This window comes from Cucurbita pepo, chromosome LG15, assembly GCF_002806865.2.
Source record: "Cucurbita pepo subsp. pepo cultivar mu-cu-16 chromosome LG15, ASM280686v2, whole genome shotgun sequence".
In the NCBI taxonomy this organism is placed as follows: Eukaryota; Viridiplantae; Streptophyta; class Magnoliopsida; order Cucurbitales; family Cucurbitaceae; genus Cucurbita; species Cucurbita pepo.
Genome location: NC_036652.1, coordinates 3,057,519 through 3,079,613, shown reverse-complemented (window position 1 = coordinate 3,079,613; position 22,095 = coordinate 3,057,519). Strand labels below are relative to the sequence as shown.

The window sequence follows — 22,095 nt, the reverse complement described above, 5'->3', positions numbered from 1 at the left end:
TCATTGTGCTTATTTCCTTGGGTAATTTCCAATTTCTCCAACTTAATTTACAATTACTCATCCCTCATAGCATAGACGACTTGCTTTGGGTAAATTAGACTAACAATGTGGACGAGCGTTGAGACAAGTGACTCTAGCGACTTGCTTTGAGATGAGTTTTTCGAGAATAATATCGAACGATAGTGTTCCGACATTGTGCTCCTGCCTATGTGGCAAAAATTGGTATATACACGTTATCTGGTACAAATATCTGTAAATGACTTAGTATGGACATGGGCTCATGACTCAATAGAACCCGAATGAATGGATATTCGAATGCCCCAATGATATAATCGACACATGGTTTGTCTCAATAGACTTGTTTGAATGAGCTATAATGGCTAATGAAATCCGTTAGAATGATATCATGAAATGAGGGTCATCTTTTAAATCACAATGTTTGAATTTGGACATGCTTAAGACAAATGAAGCATGATTAGTGAGTTCATCAACTACTTAAAAAAAGCAAATGAAAATATAATTTAAATCCCATGACGTGAACTCAAAAGATTCAAAGAGAAACAAAAACTTGGAACAAACATGGGAGAATTTTCTCCAAAAGCTCTAATTATAGGTCCTTTCTTCTACTCCTACTACCAAAAGAAACCTGCATCCAGCAAACCAAAATCCATGGCAATTAAACTAAAACCTCCATTTATACATACTTCCCTCTGTATTTCGGCTTTGGATCTTTGGTAGCATTGCAATTGCCAGCAACCGCAAGCTGGGGATCAATGGTGGGGCTGAAAACTGCAGAATGGAGATTACCATCTTCTAACCACTTCAAATGGTTCTCCCTGAATTCTTCATGTTTTAACTTTGCTGCCTCTGCCATTTCTTCGGTGTACGAGCTATGTTTGACCATTGTTAGCAGCACCCGGCTGTATCGAGAGCTCAATATCTGCTCGGACGAACTGATTAATGTGAAACATGGATGCTCTGGGAATTGGTTAAACACACAATCTTCTTCCCTCAACACAGGGTAGAAGAATACAAGCCTGCCACCCATCACAAGCATCTTGGCTGCAAGGTTGAGTAAATCGTGCACACACTCAACAAGGCTGTAAGCAGCTGTTGATGGTATGTGGTCGGTTCTCTTGTCGTCTGGAACGGTGTAAGGCGCAACAGTTCCTTTCAACAATTTCCGACCACCGGATTTACGCCCCCCGGCACGTACTCCGTAAGGAGGGTCACAAATGATGGCGTCGAATATCTGGGTAGAGAAACAAGTTATGAAAGTGCATCAGAATCAGCACTACAAAATATCAGTAGCTGAATAACCAAGCCTCAGATTTAATAAAGACTCAGGACAGCCAATATAATGTTATAACTTAGAATAAGCATCACATCAACAAGTACTTAAAACGGTCTACTATGGAAGCATAATGGATTTATCCAATAACCTTGCTTTCTTTGAACCAAAAAGATAAATAAACTTTTTAAGCATGCAATCAAGGCTGAAGCGAAGAAGGGAGGCTCCACAAAGCACTCCAAAAGCGACTGCAGCAACCTAAAACAAGGCTCGAAAAAACACAGCCGACTGAAACTCGGCCAAAAAAGAAATTTCAGGCAGAGCCTGCTGAAAAATGATGCATGGATATTTGCGACCTTTACAGCAAACAGTTTGTTAAATTCCAGAAAACTTAAGCGCAACCACAGACCTTTCAAGAAGAAAGGCTCGAAAATTGTGCAAATAACATGAGGAGAGCTAATCTTTTTCGACAGCAAAGGAACCGAGAGAAACAACAGCCACAAGACTAACCAATTGGAACTCTAAAACAACCTCAAAAAGTTCAAAGAGAGCAAATGAAGGTGAACGGATTTGCAAAAGGACCAAAATAAAAGCAATCAAACGGAAAATAAGCAGACTAAGAGAAACCTATCAAATACTGAAAAAGGGCAGGAACAGCAACAAAGAAGGAAACAGCCAGCACCAGGCATGGAAAAAGCAAGCTTCCATGAGACCAAAGAACCCAAAATCAAATGTTCAGCTACGAAGACAGGATGAAATTGTTAGGAGCCCATCTTGAACTTCTGAAAGTCTATGATTTAATTTCATAAACTTCAATACCACAAACCTTTAGAAAGGAGGAAAAAATATCTTTACCTTCTAATACATTCTCATGAAGGAGAGGAAGGGGAGTCGTAGCGGACAAATTCCTTGGAGGAGGGTTTATTTCTTCTAAAAAAAGTTACACAGAATCCCATCTAGCTTCTTGAGAAGAAATTTTTATCAAGCCCATTGATCCGGGGAGAAAACTGATGTGGTATTATGTTATGCAAAGAGTAACTATAAAGTGGTCATTGTGAGTCCACCATACCACTTTTTTTCTTTACCTGGTTATATGTTAGCTATCGAGTACCAGCAGTCACTTACAGGAAATGAACCTAAGAGTAATGATTCACATATTACTTGATCAAAATTCCCTTCTAATCCTGCTTTACCAAATATCTTTTATTACATAAATGATTGCAAATTTGTAAGTCGATGCTATGCTATGAATATCCACAGAAATCAGTAAGCATCAGGATATAATAATGGCTGTGGAGCTTCAAAACAGACAGAAACACAAGGAAAAATGAACATATGCAGTAAACGTGCAAAACATTTCTGCTGTACCTCCTTCAATCCTGGACGCCAGGGAGGAAGATTATTGTCTGCTCTTAACAGTGAAATTGGCGGTGGTAATCCATACTGCAATCAGTAAACCACATCTAAATAGTCATAATTACATGCATAGGAACATAAAAATCAAAACTTATATCATAAGAATCAGTTGAATCTCAAAAAATTGCACAAGCAAATTGCTAAGAGTATAGTCGGTTTTTTTCTTTATCATGTTTGTCACCTTCACATGTATTTTAACTGTCACTTCATGCATGCATAAAGTTTCAAACATTTAACATAGTACATTACTTGCAGTTTACAGTTTAAACTAAGACTGTCGCTATGAAGAAAAGTTTCTAAACATAGAATTTTATTATAAAACACAATTACCTGCTTGAAATTGCTCCAAACATTACAATCAGGGCCACGACCATCACGTACCACCCTAATGTCAATATCTGCACCCTGAGACATTTTGGTCAGTTTTTATTTAAATGGTCTCTCACACTCCCAGATTCGCATTCTATAGGAACTGGATACATCCTCAAATTAAGTTCCCTAAAGGCAATTTATGTAAACTAAATTGAAAACCAAAACTCATAATCTAGTTTCCAATACAAAGAAAAAGTAACCCCCCGTGAGTTACCCCATTGACATTCATGTACGTGAAAAAAGTACACATTGTAGAGGGATGGATTCAAAACTACTGACCAATTTCCTTATGAGATTAATCAAGTAGCACATATCCTTGACCCAAACACTCACAAATATCAAAAATAAATATCCAAAGCAAAAGTAATTACCATTGTCATTGCTCCAAAATGAGCTGCGCCAACTAGAATGCTCCCAGTGCCAACGAAAGGATCATAGACAAGTTTCCCAGGTGTCGCTAATGCTTGGTTGGCCATTAAGAAAGCCATTTCAGCATCCATGGCAGTTGGCCCAAGATAAGTGCGACTTTTTAACTGATATGTTGGTATAAGCTTCCTATCAGCACCACCAACCTCCCGACCAAAAAAAATCGTCCTTTGAGCAACTGGTGGAAGTCCATTATTCAGTCCGTAATCAGCCGCCTCCATAAGGCTGAACTTATGATCTGGATTTCTTAAATTAACTTGACCCTGCAATATACCATCCGCATTCATTTATTAAAAAATGAAGACATTGACATGCACTAGAGCTTTAGTGACAAATGGATGATTAAAAACAGTGTCAAACTCAAGTATTTACCTGCAGAACCTAGAAGTGCTAACAGAGGAAAATGGCATTGATAGGACTTCTACTATTTGATTGATACCATTTATGATGGGAAGCCATGATAATTGCATGAGACCATGTCTTAAGTTAAGAAGTAAATGTAAAAGCAGAAGCGATTGTAACACAAATAAAGCATGAGGTAGCATAACTACCACAATTGATCAACATGCCTCTGAGTTTCTTCAAAAAGAGTAAGATTCCCAGGTTAGAATGTGAAGCATGACGAAAATAAATGTACAAAATTAAGTAAACTGATTAATTTACTCAATCAAATTTGCATGCATGAAACAAATAAAAAGTTAGGTAGATGGATAATACTTTCTCAATAAAACTTGCATTCATGAATTAAATTATATACCTTCTTTTTGTTTTGGTTTTTTTTTTCCTGAAAAAGAAACACCTTTCCTTTTTATGTGAAAATATACAAGGGATGAGGAGAAATCCTTAAGAACACCTAGGAGTTTAAATAAAAGCAATCTGTACCACTATCTAAAAGAGCGTAATTTGAAAAAAGGTTAACAAAGAGAACTCTATTTAGAGGTTAGATTAATCACTCCTTCCCTAAAGATATAATTATCAACCGAAATATGCTGAAAGAAACCTACTTTTTCTTTCTAACAACTCTCAAAGAAGAGCCTTAAGATCATTGTTCCAAAGGGATTTTTTCTTTCATTTTAAGGAAGGTCCACACAAGGTCTAGGGAATCTTTTCCCCACCCAGAACAAGCTTGTAACAGTGTTCAACCCAGCATTTCTGTTTAGAGATGAAATTCCAGGGGCATCTTGTTTTATTGCTCTTTTAGTTGCTGTGAACCATCGTCTAAACTTCCTTCCCATACTGTCAATGATCTTGTGTGGAAGACCAAGGGAAGTGACTACAACCCCATGCATGTGTCGCCTATCCATAGGCAAGTGCAAGTGCAACCACAAACCTTAGCTGCACCTTGCTGCTTATTATTGTTGCCATAAGTTACCTTTTTTAATGAGAAACCAACAATTCTTGGAGAAAAATGAAAGACTACAAGGCAATACAAAAAGGGCCAACCTAATATGAAAAGGGACTCTAATCAAGCAAATGGAGCCCTTTAGTAATTACAAAAAGGAAGCTTTACACAATGAGGCCCAAGGAGAGGGGTGAAACTTTACAAAGGACCACAACTCAATCCAATGTCTCTTAATCTCTCTTAAAATTATGTTGTCCCTACCTCCTCAAAGACCCCCTAAAATAGCACAAGAGCTTGCAACTCACGATAAGTGACCCTTGTCATAAAATAGCCCATGTCGTCTTCTTCTTCATGCAGGTCTATGACCTTTGGCCTGCAACTGTTGTATGTTACACTTCGTACACTACTTTTTCTACACCTTACGTTTTGCATGCTAACCTCTCATCTTCTAATTCTTCGAGCTATTCGTGTACTACTTCCAGCGACTTCCCTTCTTCTTTGTGTGGGTTCCGCAGCACTCTTCAACTTCCCTTACTTTTTTATTGCTTGTTTGTTTTATCTTCACACATGAATTTCACATCCTTTCTGTTTTGGGTTTCTTGAAAATTTCTTGTATGTTCCGAGAGCTCTTGGCTTTGGGGGAATTCTTCACAAATACCCAAATTCGTTCCAAAACATTCAACACATACTCCTAAAGACGTTGATTCTTTCAACCTCTTTCTTGATTTACTCCAACATTTCAAGGTTGACGTAGAAATTTAGGGGTGTTCTTGAAAAAAATTCTGCTACCATTGGTCTTCATTTGGTTCTTTTAGTGTCGAAGTACTCCATTCTTGGAAGATTCTTAAAAATTTTCTCCCCTAATCTTTGAAAAAATACTCAAAATGATTCCCCATTGTAAATCGTTGTGTGTTGTTGAGTACCAAGCACAACTCACAAATCTCCCTCTTGTGACGGCTCCGACAGGAGTTTCCTGGTCTTCCACTGACAGTAGCCAATGTTGGACTAGACAATTGCTGACACCGAATTGGTGTAGCCTAAGGGACAAGGGAAACTTCTCTCCGAGAATCAAGTCATAAACTTTATAATGAAGGACTAGTAATGGATAAAGAGTGGGATTCAACAAGGGAATTAAAAGAAAACTAAAAATGATTAACCAAGGATTTAACAACGCTTAATATGAATTTACCCCAATTTACCTCTAATCCTACTACATCAACATTCCTTTCTAGTTTCATATTGGCTAAAAGTCCGAGCAGCTCAATTGCTGATTCACAGAATCTAAGGGGCTGTTTGGTAGGCAATCTGAAAACAATGGATCCAATGAAAACAGAGTTATTTCCTGTTTTAATATATGTGTTTGGAAGAACATTCATAAATTGGATCTTTATAAATGCTAGTTGTAGTTATCCAATAAATATGTTTGACATAACATCTTTATAAATCATAACATCTTTATAAATGATAAAACTAGTTGTAGTTATCCAATAAATATTAGGTTGAACATAAACTATTAATAATTAATTTATGAACATGTGTTTATGTTAAAAAATTATATATTAATTATTTTACAATATCATAATTTATAATACATTATATTACACATTTTAATTTAACAAAAATGAATTGAGTTTATAACATGAAATACTATATTTATGGAAGTTTTGTCGTTTTTAAAATAAATTTACATTTTAAATTTCAAATTCAAAATCTGGATACAATGAGAACATAAAAATGTTGTTTTTATAATTTATATTCTTTGTATCACAGAATCAAAAAACTATTTCAAGGACACATCTATATTCCATAAACTCCCTGAATCTGAAACATAAAATAGAGTCTAGATTGCCTATCAAACAAGTCCTAAGTCATTCTTGAAAAATCTTCTTAAGAAGAAACTAAAAGATGATAAGATTGAGCAATTCAGGGCTCCTATGCTTAAACTCTAGACCTGGTATTAAAGTCTTGTCAATAGTTCCATTTCTCAAATTGCTTTTGCAATTCTTTCATCTATCAACACTCTGCCTAAAAAATTAGAAGTATCATATGTTAGGAATAACGACTCTCCACATAGTATGATATTGTCCACTTTGAGCATAAGCTCTCGTGCTTTTGCTTTGGGCTTCCCCAAAAAGCCTCATTCCAATGGAGATGTATTCCTTACGTATAAACCCATGATCATTCCCTAAATTAGCCAATGTGGGACTCCCTCCCAACAATCCTCAACACTATAGTTCATAACTTTTAGCCTTATTATCTCTGATTCATCACACTTAACCCAACTCTTCAAGCTCAATATTAATCTGCCCAAACTAGAGTTTCTTGCCACATTAATTTGGTTACATCCACTGAAGAAAGCAATCCACACTATAACAATGTAGTATCTAGTATCCATTATAATCAAAACGATTGGATTTCAATAGCAAAAAAGCAGAATTTAACTAAAAAAAAGAAAGAATAGGAGAAAAGGGAAAAAAAAAGGGCTAAAACTAGACCTTGAAAGGAATGTAAGCTAGACCCTGAATGCGTTCATTTTGTTCCTGGAAGCTGATAGCCTTCCCAAAGCTCTCTACAGAAATCTTGAAGGTGCTTCCCTGTTGTAAGTATGGGGACTTCCGTTCTTCCGGAAAGTTTCTAATAGACTCCTGTAGCTCCTCGTAGTCACTTCCTACGCCCCAGAGTTCATACATCCCCTTCACTAGTATACCTACACAAAACCAAACCAAACCAAACGAAATCAAAAGAAAGAAACAGGAATCAACTAAGAACAAAACTTTAAACGAAAACGAAACGAAATGACTGACTTCGATTGGCGATGCTCCGTGCGATATCATCGGAAGAGAGGTCGACGAAATGGAAAGGAGAATCGGGGTGATGGTGAAGAGGAAGCTTCCATTCCAACTTCCCCCCTTTGTGGTCGCCATTTTCACCAAACAACTCGGCCAGAGATTCGACCTCCGCCTTCCTGTAATCCAAAAGCCTGTGATAGAACACACAGAGATACCACATCTACTCTAAATCTAATACTATTCTCTGCCTGTTCCAATCACTTCTTCAAAGACGAAGATGAACTCGGAGGAACAGAGAACAACGGCTAAGGTAAAAGCTTTGAACTCAAACAGTTGGGTATCGGTATTGATATTGCGCCCAAACCCTTCAAAACCCTTCTTACCCTCCTAAACATTTTTGCCTTCAATACAAAATATCCGTTTTAATATTAATAAATTAAATTAAAAAATATAAAAATAATTATTTAAAAAAGAAAATGAAAGTTATTATTTATACCAACAAGGTGTACGTGCCTTTTCGATGGCTCGTTCATAGAAACTTTATGGTTAAACGTGTTTTACTTGGTGTAATAGTATGTTGGTTGACCTTCTATGAATTTTTATGGGATGAAGTGAGGAGGAGGTAACGTTACCGTGTCGTAGATGAATGTTGATGTGATCAAGTGTCGATCCAGACTCTGAATTATGTACATGAATCGTTACGACCATATTTGAGAATAGAGATTTGAAAATATAATCTTTTGATCAAGGGATTTGAATTAATTAAACCCGAATGGGAGAAGAATGTTGGCCTTGAAAGGATGATGGCTCGAGATTTGAACTTGGTGAAAAGATGATGAGTGCGGGTTTGGCTTGGTCAAGTACCATAAAGCGATTTTACTGTTCAAATGTTTTTTTCGGGATGATTGATTGATGTAAGCTATGTATTTTGATGAAATTATAAGCCATGATATGATTGATGTTGTGCTTCTAGCACGTGNTTTTTTTTTTTTTTTTTTTTTTTTTTTTTTTTTTTTTTGTTGCATCATGTTTAAGAATTAATGTGTTTCGATATGTATTACTGATCATTATAATCGTGAAATATACTATTTTTTTTTATTTTCTATACACTTTCAGGGGTTTTGTAGAACCCGGGTATAAAAGGAATGCATACCTAGTAAGGTAACATGAAACTTGGATCTGAAAAATTCAAAGAGAGGACTAGAAACACTTTTTGTGAAGATGTCATCAATTTGAAGATGAGAAGGTAGATATTGTGTGCGAAGTTTGCCAGCGACAACATATTCCCGAATGAAATGATAATCTAATTCAACATGTTTGGTCCGCTGGTGAAAAATGGGATTATAGCTAAAAAAAAATAGCAGTTTTGTTGTTACAAAGTAAAAGCTGATGTAGAGTAGGGATCTTGAGATCATGCAAAAGATGCATAAGCTAAAGAAGTTTAGCAACAGTCACGACAAGAACACGATACTCAAATTCACAGTTGGAGCATGAGACAGTAGGTTGCTTCTTGGCACTCCAAGAAACGAGATTATTACCAAGATAAATGGAATAGCTGGATGTAGAACAGCGAGTATCGGGACAGCTAGCCCAGTCAACATATGAATAAGCCACTAGCGCATTAGGAACAGTGGATGGACGAAAGGTAAGGGCGAAGTGGAGTGTTCCCTCAACATAGCTAATAATACGTTTGACAGCAAGAAAGTGATATGCAAAAATTGACTGACATAATTGACAACATGGGCAATATTTGAGTGCATAATGGTCAAGTACGGAAGGGCGCCAACAAAAGATTGATAGAGAGTATGATCAGAGAAAGGATAACCATTAACAGTCACGTGTTGAGAAACAACCATAGGTGTGGATTGGTTTGCTATCGAGCAATTGTGCACGACCAAGAATATTTGTAGCACCCCAAGGAAAGAAAAAAAAAAGGAAATCCAATCAAAGTCAATCGAGGGGCAAATGAGTCATTTTGCCTCTCCAACCATAATAGGTGTCCTTGAAACCCTAGCACCATACTTCTAAAGAAAGAAAAAGAGTGAGAGAGAACAATTGGGAGAAGAAAGGAGTCGCCCGAATACAAATGTATCCTTACTTGAGTTCTAAGAAGTCAAGAACCAAAGCCGGGTGGATGAACCACTGCCTTGCGGTCAGAGCGTAATTAATGGGGATTGTGAGATCTCACATTTATTGGGGAGGAGAATGAAATACCCTTTATAAGGGTGTGGAAACCTCTCCCTAGCATCCACATTTTAAAAACCTTGAGGAGAAGCCCGAAAGGGAAAGCCCAAAAAGGACAATATCTGCTAGCGGTAGGCCTGGGGCGTTACAAATGGTAATAGAGCCAGACACGGGGCGATGTGCCAGCGAGGAGGCTATTCACCAAAGGGGGGTAAACACGAGGCAGTGTGCCAGTAAAGACGCTGGGCCCCGAATGGGGGTGGATTTGGTGGGGGTTCCCACATCAATTGAAGAAAGGAACGAGTGCCAGCGAGGACAGTGGGCCTTGAGGGTGGGGGTGGGGGGGGGTGGATTGTGAGATCCCACATCAGTTGGGAAGGAGAACGAAACATCCTTTACAAGGGTGTGGAAACCTCTCCCTAGCAGACACATTTTAAAAGACAATATCTGCTAGCAGTGGACCTAGGTCGTTACAATATCTCGAGCATATTTTAACTGACTAATAAAGAGACCGTTACAATATCTCGAGCATATTTTAACTGACTAATAAAGAGACCATCAAGAGTGGATGAAACTTCAAAACTAAGAAAGTAACTAAGAGAGCTTAAATCCCTGGTAGCAAACTTAGAATAAAGCTTACAAGTAAAGTTGTCAAGAAAAGATGGGTTGTCGTCAATAACAATAATGTCATCAACATAAAGAAGCAGATAGGTAAGGTTAGATTGCTGATGAAAGACAATCAGCGCCATTACAAGAAAAACCAAGTGTGAGAAGAAATGAACTGAAACTAGGCGCGAGGATCAATATACCTAGGAGGTTGCAGGAGGTTATTTCATATGAACATGTTCAATAAGAGTGACATTGAGGAAAGCATTCTTGAAAGTAAGTTGCCGAAGAGGTCTTTATTTTTTTACAACAAAAGAAAGCACAACACGGACAGTAATAGCTTGGACAACTGGACTGAAAGTGTTAGTGAAGTCGAGACTAGGAATCTGAGTATAACCTTTGGCAACAAGACGAGTCTTGAAACGCTCGACAGATCCATCAGACAAATATTTAATGTGAAACTCCTATTTAGAGCCCATGATGTTGGTGTTGGCAGGGCGAGGAACCAGAATTCAAGTGTCATTTTGTTGTAAAACTTGAATTTCCTCATCCATGGCAGCAAGCCAAGCAGGATTCTTAGTGGCGGATTTGAATCCTCTTGGCTCAATGGATGCAAGAAGATAAAATAGTTCATATGAGCCCAAAACACCAAGATTTGCTGGATGGTGAGTCTTGAAGATTCCAACTTTGGCTCGTGTGATCATAGGATGAGAGCCTAAAGAAGAAGAGGAATCAACAGCAAGTTCAATAGATGGTGGATTAGAAGTCGAGGGTGGCAAAGAGGAACTTGCAAGGGAAGTATGAACCTGCACAAACTCATCCACAAGATCAGAATTGTAACACCCCTAATTTTCTAAACCTAATAAGTGACGTCACTCATGCATACATAACTCATTACGCGGAAGCTCATCATAAATAACCTTGGAAAACACAACAAAGTTTTCATAAAGGTTCAAAAATCCAAACAAACATATCTCCGAATATAAAACATTCGGTAACTGAATTCAGAAAACTCTAAATAAAAACAATGTTCAATGCTCTAACTTAAAAACAGTCAAATAAAACGTAAACTACTAATAATGCCCCCTCTTCAACTTCCATAGTGTCCTCAAGTTCACCGTCAGTCGTACATTGGTGTCTTACATTTACCTGAAAAATGTACGTAGCACATGGCTGGAGTATTTTATGAAATACTTAGTAGATTAGTAAGTCACCCCATTGTTGGGGTTAGAAATGCGAACACATGCAACTTATGAGTGGGACCTAGCTTTTCGTAAACTTTACATGGTCTTGGGTGCTTTTCTATTCTGGGTAGGGTTGGATGTGTGGTACTTCTTCACACATGACCCATGTATGCGCACATGAACCCACCAGGCGGGCTCGTATACGTACTCCTTGGGCCTGGCTTGGTTGGGCACAACGTATTACACGTTGCCGGACACCACAAAACAGAAAAGGCCCGCATGATATATGGCGAATATAAATATCGTATTTCATTCTTTCATAACATAAAGGGGAAGTATCCCGATGCAAGTGACATACATATATGCATGAGGTCCCTTAACATACTTAACATGACATTACATAAGCATTGTTAACATCACATATATGTTTCTTACATTACGTGACATATCACATAACCTACATTACATGACATATTACATAACATGAAAATACATCCCAGTTCTATAAGCATTTCATGACATGACTCGATAATACTACATGTATACATGGCATCAATCAACATTTTCATGACATATATTACTAACATATCATTCATAACTTCACATAACATAACCAAACAACAGTCAACATAATTCATATGTCACATAGTCATATCACATAAATTATGGTGCATGCAGGGGCCATAGGGCACGCACCATCATACAACACGTAATAAGCTAACTCCAATAGTAAGGTCACTTACCTCGATGGCCTTGGCCGAAGTTATTCACAACAAGCTAATTCCCAACGATACTAAGTCTTATAAGAACCACATAAAAATTACCTTTCATAACATACCCTAGCTAAAACTCATCCTATTTATCAAAATAAACCCTCCCAACACAATCTATCTTTGACGGTTAGGAACCATACTAACCTCAGATTGTAAAAATAAAGGCGGAAACGGCTTCGGAAGGGCCGAAAACCTAGAAATCAATATATTGTGGGTACCGAGTCGCTAAGCCAAGCCGTCGAGTCGTCGCCGACGAGCCGAGCCACTTGACCAGTGCGAGATGAGCTGCCACGGGGTACGCATGCGAAGCCGAACGCACGCGTTTGTTAGGTTCGTATTGGGCCAAAATGAGTGCGGTCCCCATTCGTCTGTGGGCTGGGTTAGAGACCAAAGTAACCCAACCCAATTTCTTCGTCTTCCTTACCCAAAAAACCTCGAAAACCCTAATCAAAGATGCACCGACGACACACTCTTCTCCGTTTCCTACGACGGTCACATAGTGTCCTCTTCTTCGATTCCGACGGTTTGCCTTATTCGACGCAGCGATCCCTATGTCGATGCTTACTTCCACTCGATTCTCCCTCCGGATTAGCAACCTCACCGAAAAACCAGCGAACTAACCCACACGATTTTCTTTCGAACACTCTCGGTTCCCGTTCTCTCAGACACACTCAGACACAGAAGGTGAGTTTGGAGACAAAAATCGTTTTTTAAGGAAAGAGAAGGGTTGAACATAGGAATATAAAGGGTCTCATAACATTCCCATTAAGGTAATAACTTTCTGGTCGGAAATCGCGCACCTTTTCCAGCATGAATAAATGCATAACATAATATCTTTTCATTTTTTACAGCAAAAATAAAATCTCAATCATAAAATCTAAAAAAATAAAATCTCAAATATAAAATCTAAAAAAATAAAATCTGAATCCTTACAAGAACAAATATCACAAGAGAGAAGTTGGATCGAGGAATGTGCGGTGGAGAAGTGGTAGGGGATAAATCAATATGGTAAAAATGTGGTTCCAAGAAATTTGAAATATGAAGAGAGGAAGAGGTTGGGTCTGACAACTAAGGATAGGAAATATAGTTTCATCAAATTGAGCGTGGGGGTGGTGTATAGCGGAGTGGTGGTAGGATCAAAACAACGAATCTCTTTATGTGAGGGACTATAACTCAAGAAAATGCAAGGAATGTTGCAGAGAGAAAGTTTGTTAAGCATATAATCACGCAAGCAAGGATAAAAACGACAACCAAAGAGATGAAATTTGTTATAATGTGGAGAGTAGTCGTAGAGGAGTTCAACAGGTGACTTACCTCCAAGAAGTAGAGTAGGGAACCGGTTGATGATATAAGCTGCCGTGTTGAAAGCATCAACCCATAAATGAGGAGAAAGATGGAAGTGGAAGAGAAGAGTCAAACCAATCTCAGTAACATGATGATGTTTTCTTTCTGGAGAGTTATTGATGGATGCCAGAAGTATGTAAGTGAACTTTGAAACAAGTGCTAGTAAATTCGGCACCCATCACTTTGAAAAACCTTATATGAGCAGAATATTGGTTAAACTTTTTAAATTAAAGAAAAGTATCAAAGATATAAGATTTAAATTTTAAAGGGTAAAGTCGAGTGAATCGAGAATAATCATCAATAAAAATAACATATTAAAGAAAATCCGAATTGAATTTGATGGGGGGAAGGATCCCAAAGATCACAATGAATAAGATCTAACACATGAGACAAACTGTTTTCATTGCAGAAATAAGACAATCGATGACTTTTCGCAAGCTAACGGGTACTAACAGTGATGGAGAAGGCAATAAGGATGCAAAAGAAAGATTCATTTTTTTATTTAAATAAGAAATAACAAAATGATTCACATGACCCACGTGAGCATCAAACAAATCATATGAAACACGTAAATATTTATTTTTAAGAACATAAATAAAAGCAGAGTTGCAACACTACAACACATATAGTCCTCCATCCCTTTGACGATTTTGGACAGTAAGAAGATTATTAGTAAATGTAACAAAAAGAGGAAAATGTTAATTTACTCATTGAAAGAAGATTTTTCGTGAAATGAGAGACAACCAAAACATCTCATAAGTGAATATTTGAAACAGAAAAAAGAGTACCAATGTGGATAATGGGTAGGGATGCACCGTTTCCTACGATCACAGAGTTCTTACTCGTGTAACTTTTAGATTGAGGTCCAAAAACCAATCAACAGCTTCAGGTCCAACAATAAAACAAGACGTGTTGAAAGCTTTAGTAAGGTGAGCATGAGCAAAATCAATCCAAACATACCATAGGTTGTAGCGGTCAACATAATGACCCTTTGTGCAACATATTTGGCAGCAAGGTGGTCAACGACCCTGAATCGAGTGGGTTCATCCTCGGGTGGAAGAGTTGTTCATGTAGAAATGAAAACGACCTTGCTGGTTGCTAAAGGAAGCAAGGTGACTTTCATGGGCGCGACCACAATTAGTGAATGTAAATGTCGTGGTAGCGGAGTTAGAAAATTCAAGGGATTGCTGGAACAACTCAAAATTTTCAACTTTAGATACTAAATATACAAAACATGGGAGAGTGGTAAGAGCCATCTGAAAAATCAGTGTTGAGTCCATGAAGGAACCAGTGCACTTTATCAATGTCCTCGACGGGTCTGTCAATGACATGAAGTTGATCACAAATTATTTTGAAGGTACGGGCATACTCAGCAATAGGTTTGGTGCCACGTTTCATTAGCTGCAAGTCATCCTTTAATCTCAATTCATAAGCTTTCTGAGAATATTTGCTAAAACCACCCCACCATCCACCTAAATGGTGTGAGAATTCTCTATTTATAATCATTTAGATAATCAAATAAATTACAAGGATATAAAAAGAGCAACAAACAGAAAGAACGATAGATACAAGATATTTGCCTATAATAAAAGAAAAAAATATGATACCTATAGTAAGTCGTAATGGAAGACAAACATCTAGATATTTGCCTATGATAAAAGATCAAATATGATATATATGGTAAACTATAATTCATGACTAAACATCCTTAACACTTTCGAATGATGGCTGAACATAGTCTCCAATGCAAGACAAATGTCACGTGCAGTAGAGAGATCAACGACGACAACAATGACTTTCATCCATTGTAAATTTTTTATATACACGCTATAAAGACAAATTTTATACATCTCATTTTTGTATATATTAATATTTACAACGCGAGCTACATTTTATGAATATTAAAAAAAAAAAAAATCATTTCCTTTTAGAGCTAGTTTGTGAAAAACCTTTCTTAAAAATTAATTTGAAAATCTCTTTATTAAAAAATTAAGCTAAAATATAAAAATTCATAATTTTAGGCAGTTATTTGAATAGAGATGGTAGGAGAACTTTCTAGAAGATTATCCAATGATGGTCTCTAAATGAGAAAAATAATATTCAAATTTTTTATTTTTAATAAAAATAAAATATTAATTTATAAAACATCTATTTATTTATTTTAAAACAAATTCAATTTAAAAACCTACCTTTAAAATAGTTAAAAATCCATAAAAATAAAAATAAAAATAAAATTTTTTATTATTATATACATAATTATATAAATAAAAATAAAAATTTAATTAATTAATTAATTTATTCATGAGTAAATTTTTAATCCATTTTCATTTCTGTAAATTCTTTTTAACTTTCTTGTCACAATTTCACATAGTATTTTAGAGGGCCGGAACTGAAGCTCATTTTCTGGGCGATTCGGCTGCTAGAGCTCAAAGTTGAACCCATCTTAGGGTTTATTCGGGCTTACCCTTGGATTGAACTGCACCAGCAACATACGAGCCCGCCAGAATACTCCAGATTCCAATCAATGGTGTTTCTTTTTGTNTTTTTTTTTTTTTTTTTTTTTTTTTTTTTTTTTTTTTTTTTCTTGCTCGAGATTGTTACTCGTACAGTCGTCGTGATTTCTTCATGTGCTCCATAATCCTTTGCCTTCGCTTCTGTTTAGTGCACTGAAGGCTGCGGATTAGAAATCATCTTGTCCTCGATATCTCAATAGCTGAGCTTCAAAGGTATTACTTTCCACCTACCTCCACCTCATCCTTCTGCTGATGTGCTCGTCCGGTTTGATTTGATTTTCATTTGGATGGATTTAATTGTTTTGTTTGATCTCTTTCTATGAGAACGCGAAGATCCGTTTTCGAGCTGATGGAATTGGTCTAGTTCCAAAAATTTAAATCATGATTATTATAAATTCTTGATGTTTATTCGTTGTTAATGCTTTTTCTTTGCTTGAATCATTTTATCCAATTTTTTCATATTTTTACCTGTTTTCTTATCTCATTCACTTATGGATTTTGGCAGGTTTTGGCTCTTAAATTGATCATATATCTCAAAAGAATGGTCTCCAAATATTCTACGAAGTTTTTGAATATTTGTGTCGCTTCATTTTGTAAATCTCAGCAAATGCAGAAAGCTGAAGATGTCATAATAGATGGCATAAGGTTAGGAGTTCTCCCGGATGTAGTGACTTATAATACGTTGATTGATGGATATTGTCGATTTAGTGGCATGGATACTGCTTATTCTGTTCTTTATAGAATGAGGGAAGCTGGTATAAGCCCAGATGTCATTACTTATAATTCTTTGATAGCTGGTGCATCCAGGAATCGCTCATTAGAACAGTCCCTTGATTTGTTCGAAGAAATGCTTCAATCAGGTATCACTCCTGATATATGGAGTTACAACACTTTGATGCACTGTTTATTCAGATTAGGAAAGCCAGATGAAGCCAATCGAGTTTTCAAGGATATCATACTTAAGGACCTCTCTCCTCAGCCCGTTACATTTAATACTATGATTAACGGCCTTTGTAAATATGGATATACAAGTAATGCCATTATGTTATTCAGAAATTTACAGCGTCACGGATTCGTTCCTCAATTAGTTACATATAATATTCTTATTAATGGTCTTTGCAAGGTGGGTAGGATGAAGGCTGCTAGGAGGATGCTCAATGAGGCCATGGATTCAGGTCTTGAGCCTGATGCTGTAACATACACTACATTGATGAAAAGCTGCTTTCGATGTAGGCAATATAAACATGGATTTGAGATTTTTTTTGAGATGAAAAACAAAGGATATGCGTTTGATGGATTTGCCTACTGCACAGTTATTGGTGCTTTTCTTAAGTTAGGTAGGTTTGAAGAAGCAAATGTTTGCATGGAACAAATGATAAGAAATGGTTTGGGAATTGATTTAGTTTTCTACAACACGTTTATTAATTTGTACTGTAAAGAAGGTAAGTTGGAGGCTGCATATAAGTTGTTGGATGAGCTAGAGTCACAGGGACTAGAATACGATGACTACACACATTCTATAATAACTAATGGGTTGTGCTGGAATGGTAATATTGAGGGGGCCTGGCGACATTTGAACTACATGTATACAACAGGTTTTGCTTCAAACTTGGTAGCCTTAAATTGTCTAATTGACAGGTTGGGTAAGGCTGGACAGATTGACCATGCGATGAAATTGTTTGAATCAATGGAAATAAGAGATTCGTTTACCTATACCTCCTTGGTGCACAATCTTTGCAAGGCAAGGAGGTTTCGTTGTGCGTCAAAGTTATTAATTTCATGTATAAAAGGTGGCATGAAGGTTCTCAAGTCCACACAACGAACAGTTATTGATGGTCTTCGTTCTTCAGGGTTTACAAGTGAAGCAAGGAAGGTCAGATCAAAATTACGAATGGCTCAACTCTTTCATTGATCATCTGGGTTTGAATGTTGCACTAGATCAGAAATTACTTTAACTTTGAAAATCAATTTATTTTGTTCATGGGCAACGCAAGCATCAAGTACCATAAGGTATCCCTCTTTTCCCCTCTCTCAAATGAATATACAGTTATATACATTATTTGTTTGACTTAAATCGCCCTTCTACTGGTTTACTCAGACACAAAACGCAAGATCTATATCTATCTATTTATGTGTGTGTGTGTGTGTCCCTATCCATCCCTATGCGAAACTGTTGCTTTTCCTTGTTCCCTGGACCTGGCTTGCATGTGCTGACACTTTATCGCTGGTTAATGTGATGACAGGATGTTTGAGAAAGCCATCACTCATCATCTGAAGAAATCTAGACGAAAAAACCATGGGATGAAAACTAGCCAATTGTTTTGAATGATTGGCTACTCATGGAAGATGAAATATTGGCAATGTGAGGGTAGCTCAGAGAGTTCAGCCTCAACAGAGGCCCTCGTTGATGATTATCACGCTATTTTATGACTGGTAAGCCTTTCGAATTCGATCTAGATTCTTTTTAGGATGTTGCAGTGTTAAAACTTCTATGTTCTGGTTCTCTTCTTTTAGCCATGTTGTTTGAAGTAGAGAAGATTTTAAACTAATTAGTGGAATCTGAACGTTTAATTACTATACATAGGAACATAATACCCGATCTGGATTTTGTCAGCATTTTTCTCTGCTTGTTTGGATTTTCTTCCATCGTTCATGATATTACGTTTATTTTACCATTTAAAATGCTGAAAGTGCCTCACAATTCTTTGTCATTTTAACCCTCACTGACATTTAATAACTTAATCATCTTTAACACCCATCCACATTTTAATAACTTCCTAAGAAAAAGCTGAACTCATTGACCTTCCCCTCAGTAACTCTACACATGGTCAAACAAAAGATTCTCACCCACCTTGAAACTCATTGATAGATTTTTGACTACTAATGGTCTCCTAGGACATTCAATAGTGCCGGTGTTTGAAGACTGAATAGACATACATTTGATCATTATCTCATTTTACTTTTTATGGGCTACTTTAAATAGGGCCCAAACCCTTCCATTTTGTGAATATGTGATTGGACGACTCTGAATTTTTGCCTATGATAGAATACTGGTGGAAGAACATGCCCCTTTGTGGATGTTCGGGACATGGATTCATTAACAACCTCAGAAGGCTTAAAGAAATTGTCAAAAAAATGGAACAAGGAGGTTTTTGGATGGTTTTTTTTTCCTTACATAAATTGCTCTTCTTAATCAAATGGAGGAAACTGACCCTATCACACTAGTTCAACATACCCATAAAAGAATCATGAAAGCTGATTTTATCTAGTTGGCAGTAAAGGAAGAGCAATCTTATAGTCAAAAATGTAAAAAACGATGGCTTAAGGAGGGCAAAATAAACTCTAAATTTTTCCATCGCATCATGGCCTCAAAGAAACAGAAAGAGTACCATCATAGAAATTCTATCGGCACAAGGTAGAAGTTAAGTCAATAAAGATGAAATTGTTTCAAAATTTGTGTCCTTGGACAATACCCTTATCGCATTTCCCCACGACTTTGATTGGAGCCCATCTGTTGAACAACAACCAGCCTCCTTTGATGTTGCTTTTACCGAAGAGATGCTTTTATCGAAGAAGAAATTGGGAAGGCAATAAAGCTCTTGAGCTCTGGATCAGACAGTTTTACCTTAGAATTCTTTAAAAATTGCTGAAACATTATGAGAGTCGATATCAATAGTGTTCCAAGATTTTTTTTTAGATTGGAGTTGTCAATAGAAGCTTCAATGAAACATATATCTGTTTGATCACAAAGAAAATGGATACCCGCACTGTTGTTGAATTTCATCCCATACCCCCTTCGACCGGGCTATACAAAATTATAGCAAGGGTGCTATCATAATGTCTAAAAAAAGGTTCTCCCTTTCACAAGCACTTGGCAATAGACAACATTTGTAGAGGGACGTCAGGTCCTTGATGCATCCCTCATGGCAAATGAATTTATAAACGGATGGAAAAGAAGAAAGAGAAAAGGTTTTGTCATCAAACTTGACCCAGAAAAAGCAGTTGACAAGGTCGATTGGACTCTCCTCGAAAACATTCTTGTAGCAAAAGGGTTTGACTCAAAACGGTGAGGGTGTATAAAAGGCGGCATCTCATCCACAAACTTCTCCGTCATCATTAAGGGAAGACCAATGGAGAAGATCTATGCTACTCGAGGTCTTCAACAAGGGGATCCACCATCCCTTTTTTTTCATAATGGTAATTGATTGCCTTAGTCATTTACTCACCAAGATTGAAAATAGAGGGCATATAAAGAAATCTTAGGTGGGTAATGAAGGTTACGTATCAACCCCCTTCAGTTTGCGAGTGACACGATCCTCTTCTCTAATTTGTTAAATGTTTCCTCCATAAAAACATGTTTGAGATGGTGAACACCTTCAAAAGATTCTTGGGACAAAACATCAACGTTCGAAAAATAGAGATTATGGGTTGACGTTAGCACAGAGGATATTGAGGACTTCGCATAAATGTGGTTGTAAAATGGGTGAATGGCCGAATATGTCTATGGGATTGCCCTTAAACGGGAACCCCAAATCTTTCCCCTTTTTGAAGACCATTATTGAAAAAATAGGAAGAATATCACCATGGTCATCTTGTTACACTTCTAAAGGTAGAAGGCTCACTTAATACAAGCCACACAATCTAACTTTCCCACTTACTAATGTCTCTATTTGAAATGCCTAAGAAGAAAGTGGCTACGGAAGTAGAAAAATTATTCAGAAACTATAGGTAGAAAAATGGCCTGCACCTTGTACGATGGAATACCATAAACCTCCCAGTTGAAAAGGGAGGACTCAACTTGTATTCAATTAAGAAGAATAGAGCTTTCCTTACTAAATAAATATGGAGATATTAACACGAAGTCCCTACATTGTGGAGAAAACATGGAAAGATGAAATAAACTATGGGATCTAAAGCTCGGTAGGATCCTAAAGGATAATGAAGCTACGAAATGGATCGAATTGAGTTTTGACCTTGTGTCAATTATATTGTCTCAAGAAGTAGACTCATTGAAATGGCTTCCCTGTTAGACAGAGTCTTCTCCACACAATCTTTGATAATGAATATGGAGAGGCAATAAACCCCTTACTAGCAAAGACAATGTCACCCTAAAAAGTGAGGTTTTTCTTATGGGAAATTGTGCCTAAAGCCATGATGATAGTATTATTACCAAACTGGTGCCCATTATGTAGGAAAGAAAATGAATCTCAAAACCATGTATTTGTGAAGTGTACGTATACTTGGTAATTTTTGGACAAAAAGACATCTCAGGTTAAAGAATCGAGGGACATGAGCTTAACATACCACCCCTTCAAAACCTCTACTATGGACAAACCTTATTATGACTTTCTTTTGGAATCTAAAAAAAAAAAAAAAAAAAAATTTCAAAAGTATGTACGGAGAACACAAACTTACATTAGGCTGTTCGAAAATGTTGTTTACCACGCCATTTCTTGGTATAAATTATCTTGTACTTATACTTTCTATATCATGACCCCCTCATGGTAAATTCAAAAAGTCTTTTGTAAGCATCATGGATAACATATACCTTTTGATTTCAAACATCGAAATATATCAAAATTTTTAATGAATTGGGAAGATTAATAGATTTTTGACCAAATTGAGAAAAACCTGAAAAACTAGAATCCTTTAACTAGCCTAAAATAAAGTTGATTGAAAGCAATTTTTCTTTGATGAAACTCAGGCGGTTTAATTAAAAGGTCTATTTAAAAGTTTTTTTTAAAAAACATTTAAATCTACATTAAATACTTAAAAGATTGTTTAAACTAAAAGTTACGCGAAACAGTTGCGTTCTCATGATGTTCGTTGCACAGGCCTTGTTCTGGTAGGTCACT

At 36.8% G+C, this 22,095-nt stretch overlaps 2 protein-coding genes and 1 long non-coding RNA gene across 6 annotated transcripts in view; 1 reads left to right on the top strand and 2 right to left on the bottom strand.

Annotated features, from left to right (window-relative positions):
• Positions 1 to 404: 404 nt before the first annotated feature.
• On the bottom strand, positions 405 to 8,011 carry LOC111776476 (tRNA (guanine(10)-N2)-methyltransferase homolog). Its single transcript, XM_023655924.1, has 6 exons — positions 7,652 to 8,011; positions 7,343 to 7,554; positions 3,451 to 3,768; positions 3,038 to 3,112; positions 2,660 to 2,734; positions 405 to 1,252 (listed from the first exon to the last, which is right to left on the bottom strand). The coding sequence occupies exons 1-6, from the start codon at positions 7,854 to 7,856 to the stop codon at positions 695 to 697; spliced, it is 1,443 nt and encodes a 480-aa protein (XP_023511692.1). The 5' UTR covers positions 7,857 to 8,011; the 3' UTR covers positions 405 to 694.
• Positions 8,012 to 11,342: 3,331 nt separating this feature from the next.
• On the bottom strand, positions 11,343 to 13,110 carry LOC111776251. The gene is made up of 2 exons (XR_002812220.1): positions 12,528 to 13,110; positions 11,343 to 11,575 (listed from the first exon to the last, which is right to left on the bottom strand). It is a non-coding gene; the product is annotated as an uncharacterized LOC111776251 (long non-coding RNA).
• A 2,968-nt stretch (positions 13,111 to 16,078) lies between these two features.
• The window catches only part of LOC111811859 (putative pentatricopeptide repeat-containing protein At4g17915), a 7,235-nt gene continuing 1,218 nt past the window's right edge, over positions 16,079 to 22,095 (top strand). Inside the window, exons 1-4 of one of the 4 annotated variants that reach the window (XM_023698893.1) lie at positions 16,079 to 16,254; positions 16,390 to 16,453; positions 16,845 to 18,250; positions 18,484 to 18,673. In XM_023698893.1, the coding sequence (XP_023554661.1) occupies positions 16,848 to 18,152 (1,305 nt within the window). In that variant the 5' untranslated portion in view covers positions 16,079 to 16,254; positions 16,390 to 16,453; positions 16,845 to 16,847 and the 3' untranslated portion in view covers positions 18,153 to 18,250; positions 18,484 to 18,673. The other 3 variants (XM_023698892.1, XM_023698895.1, XM_023698894.1) reach the window with 3 other exon arrangements.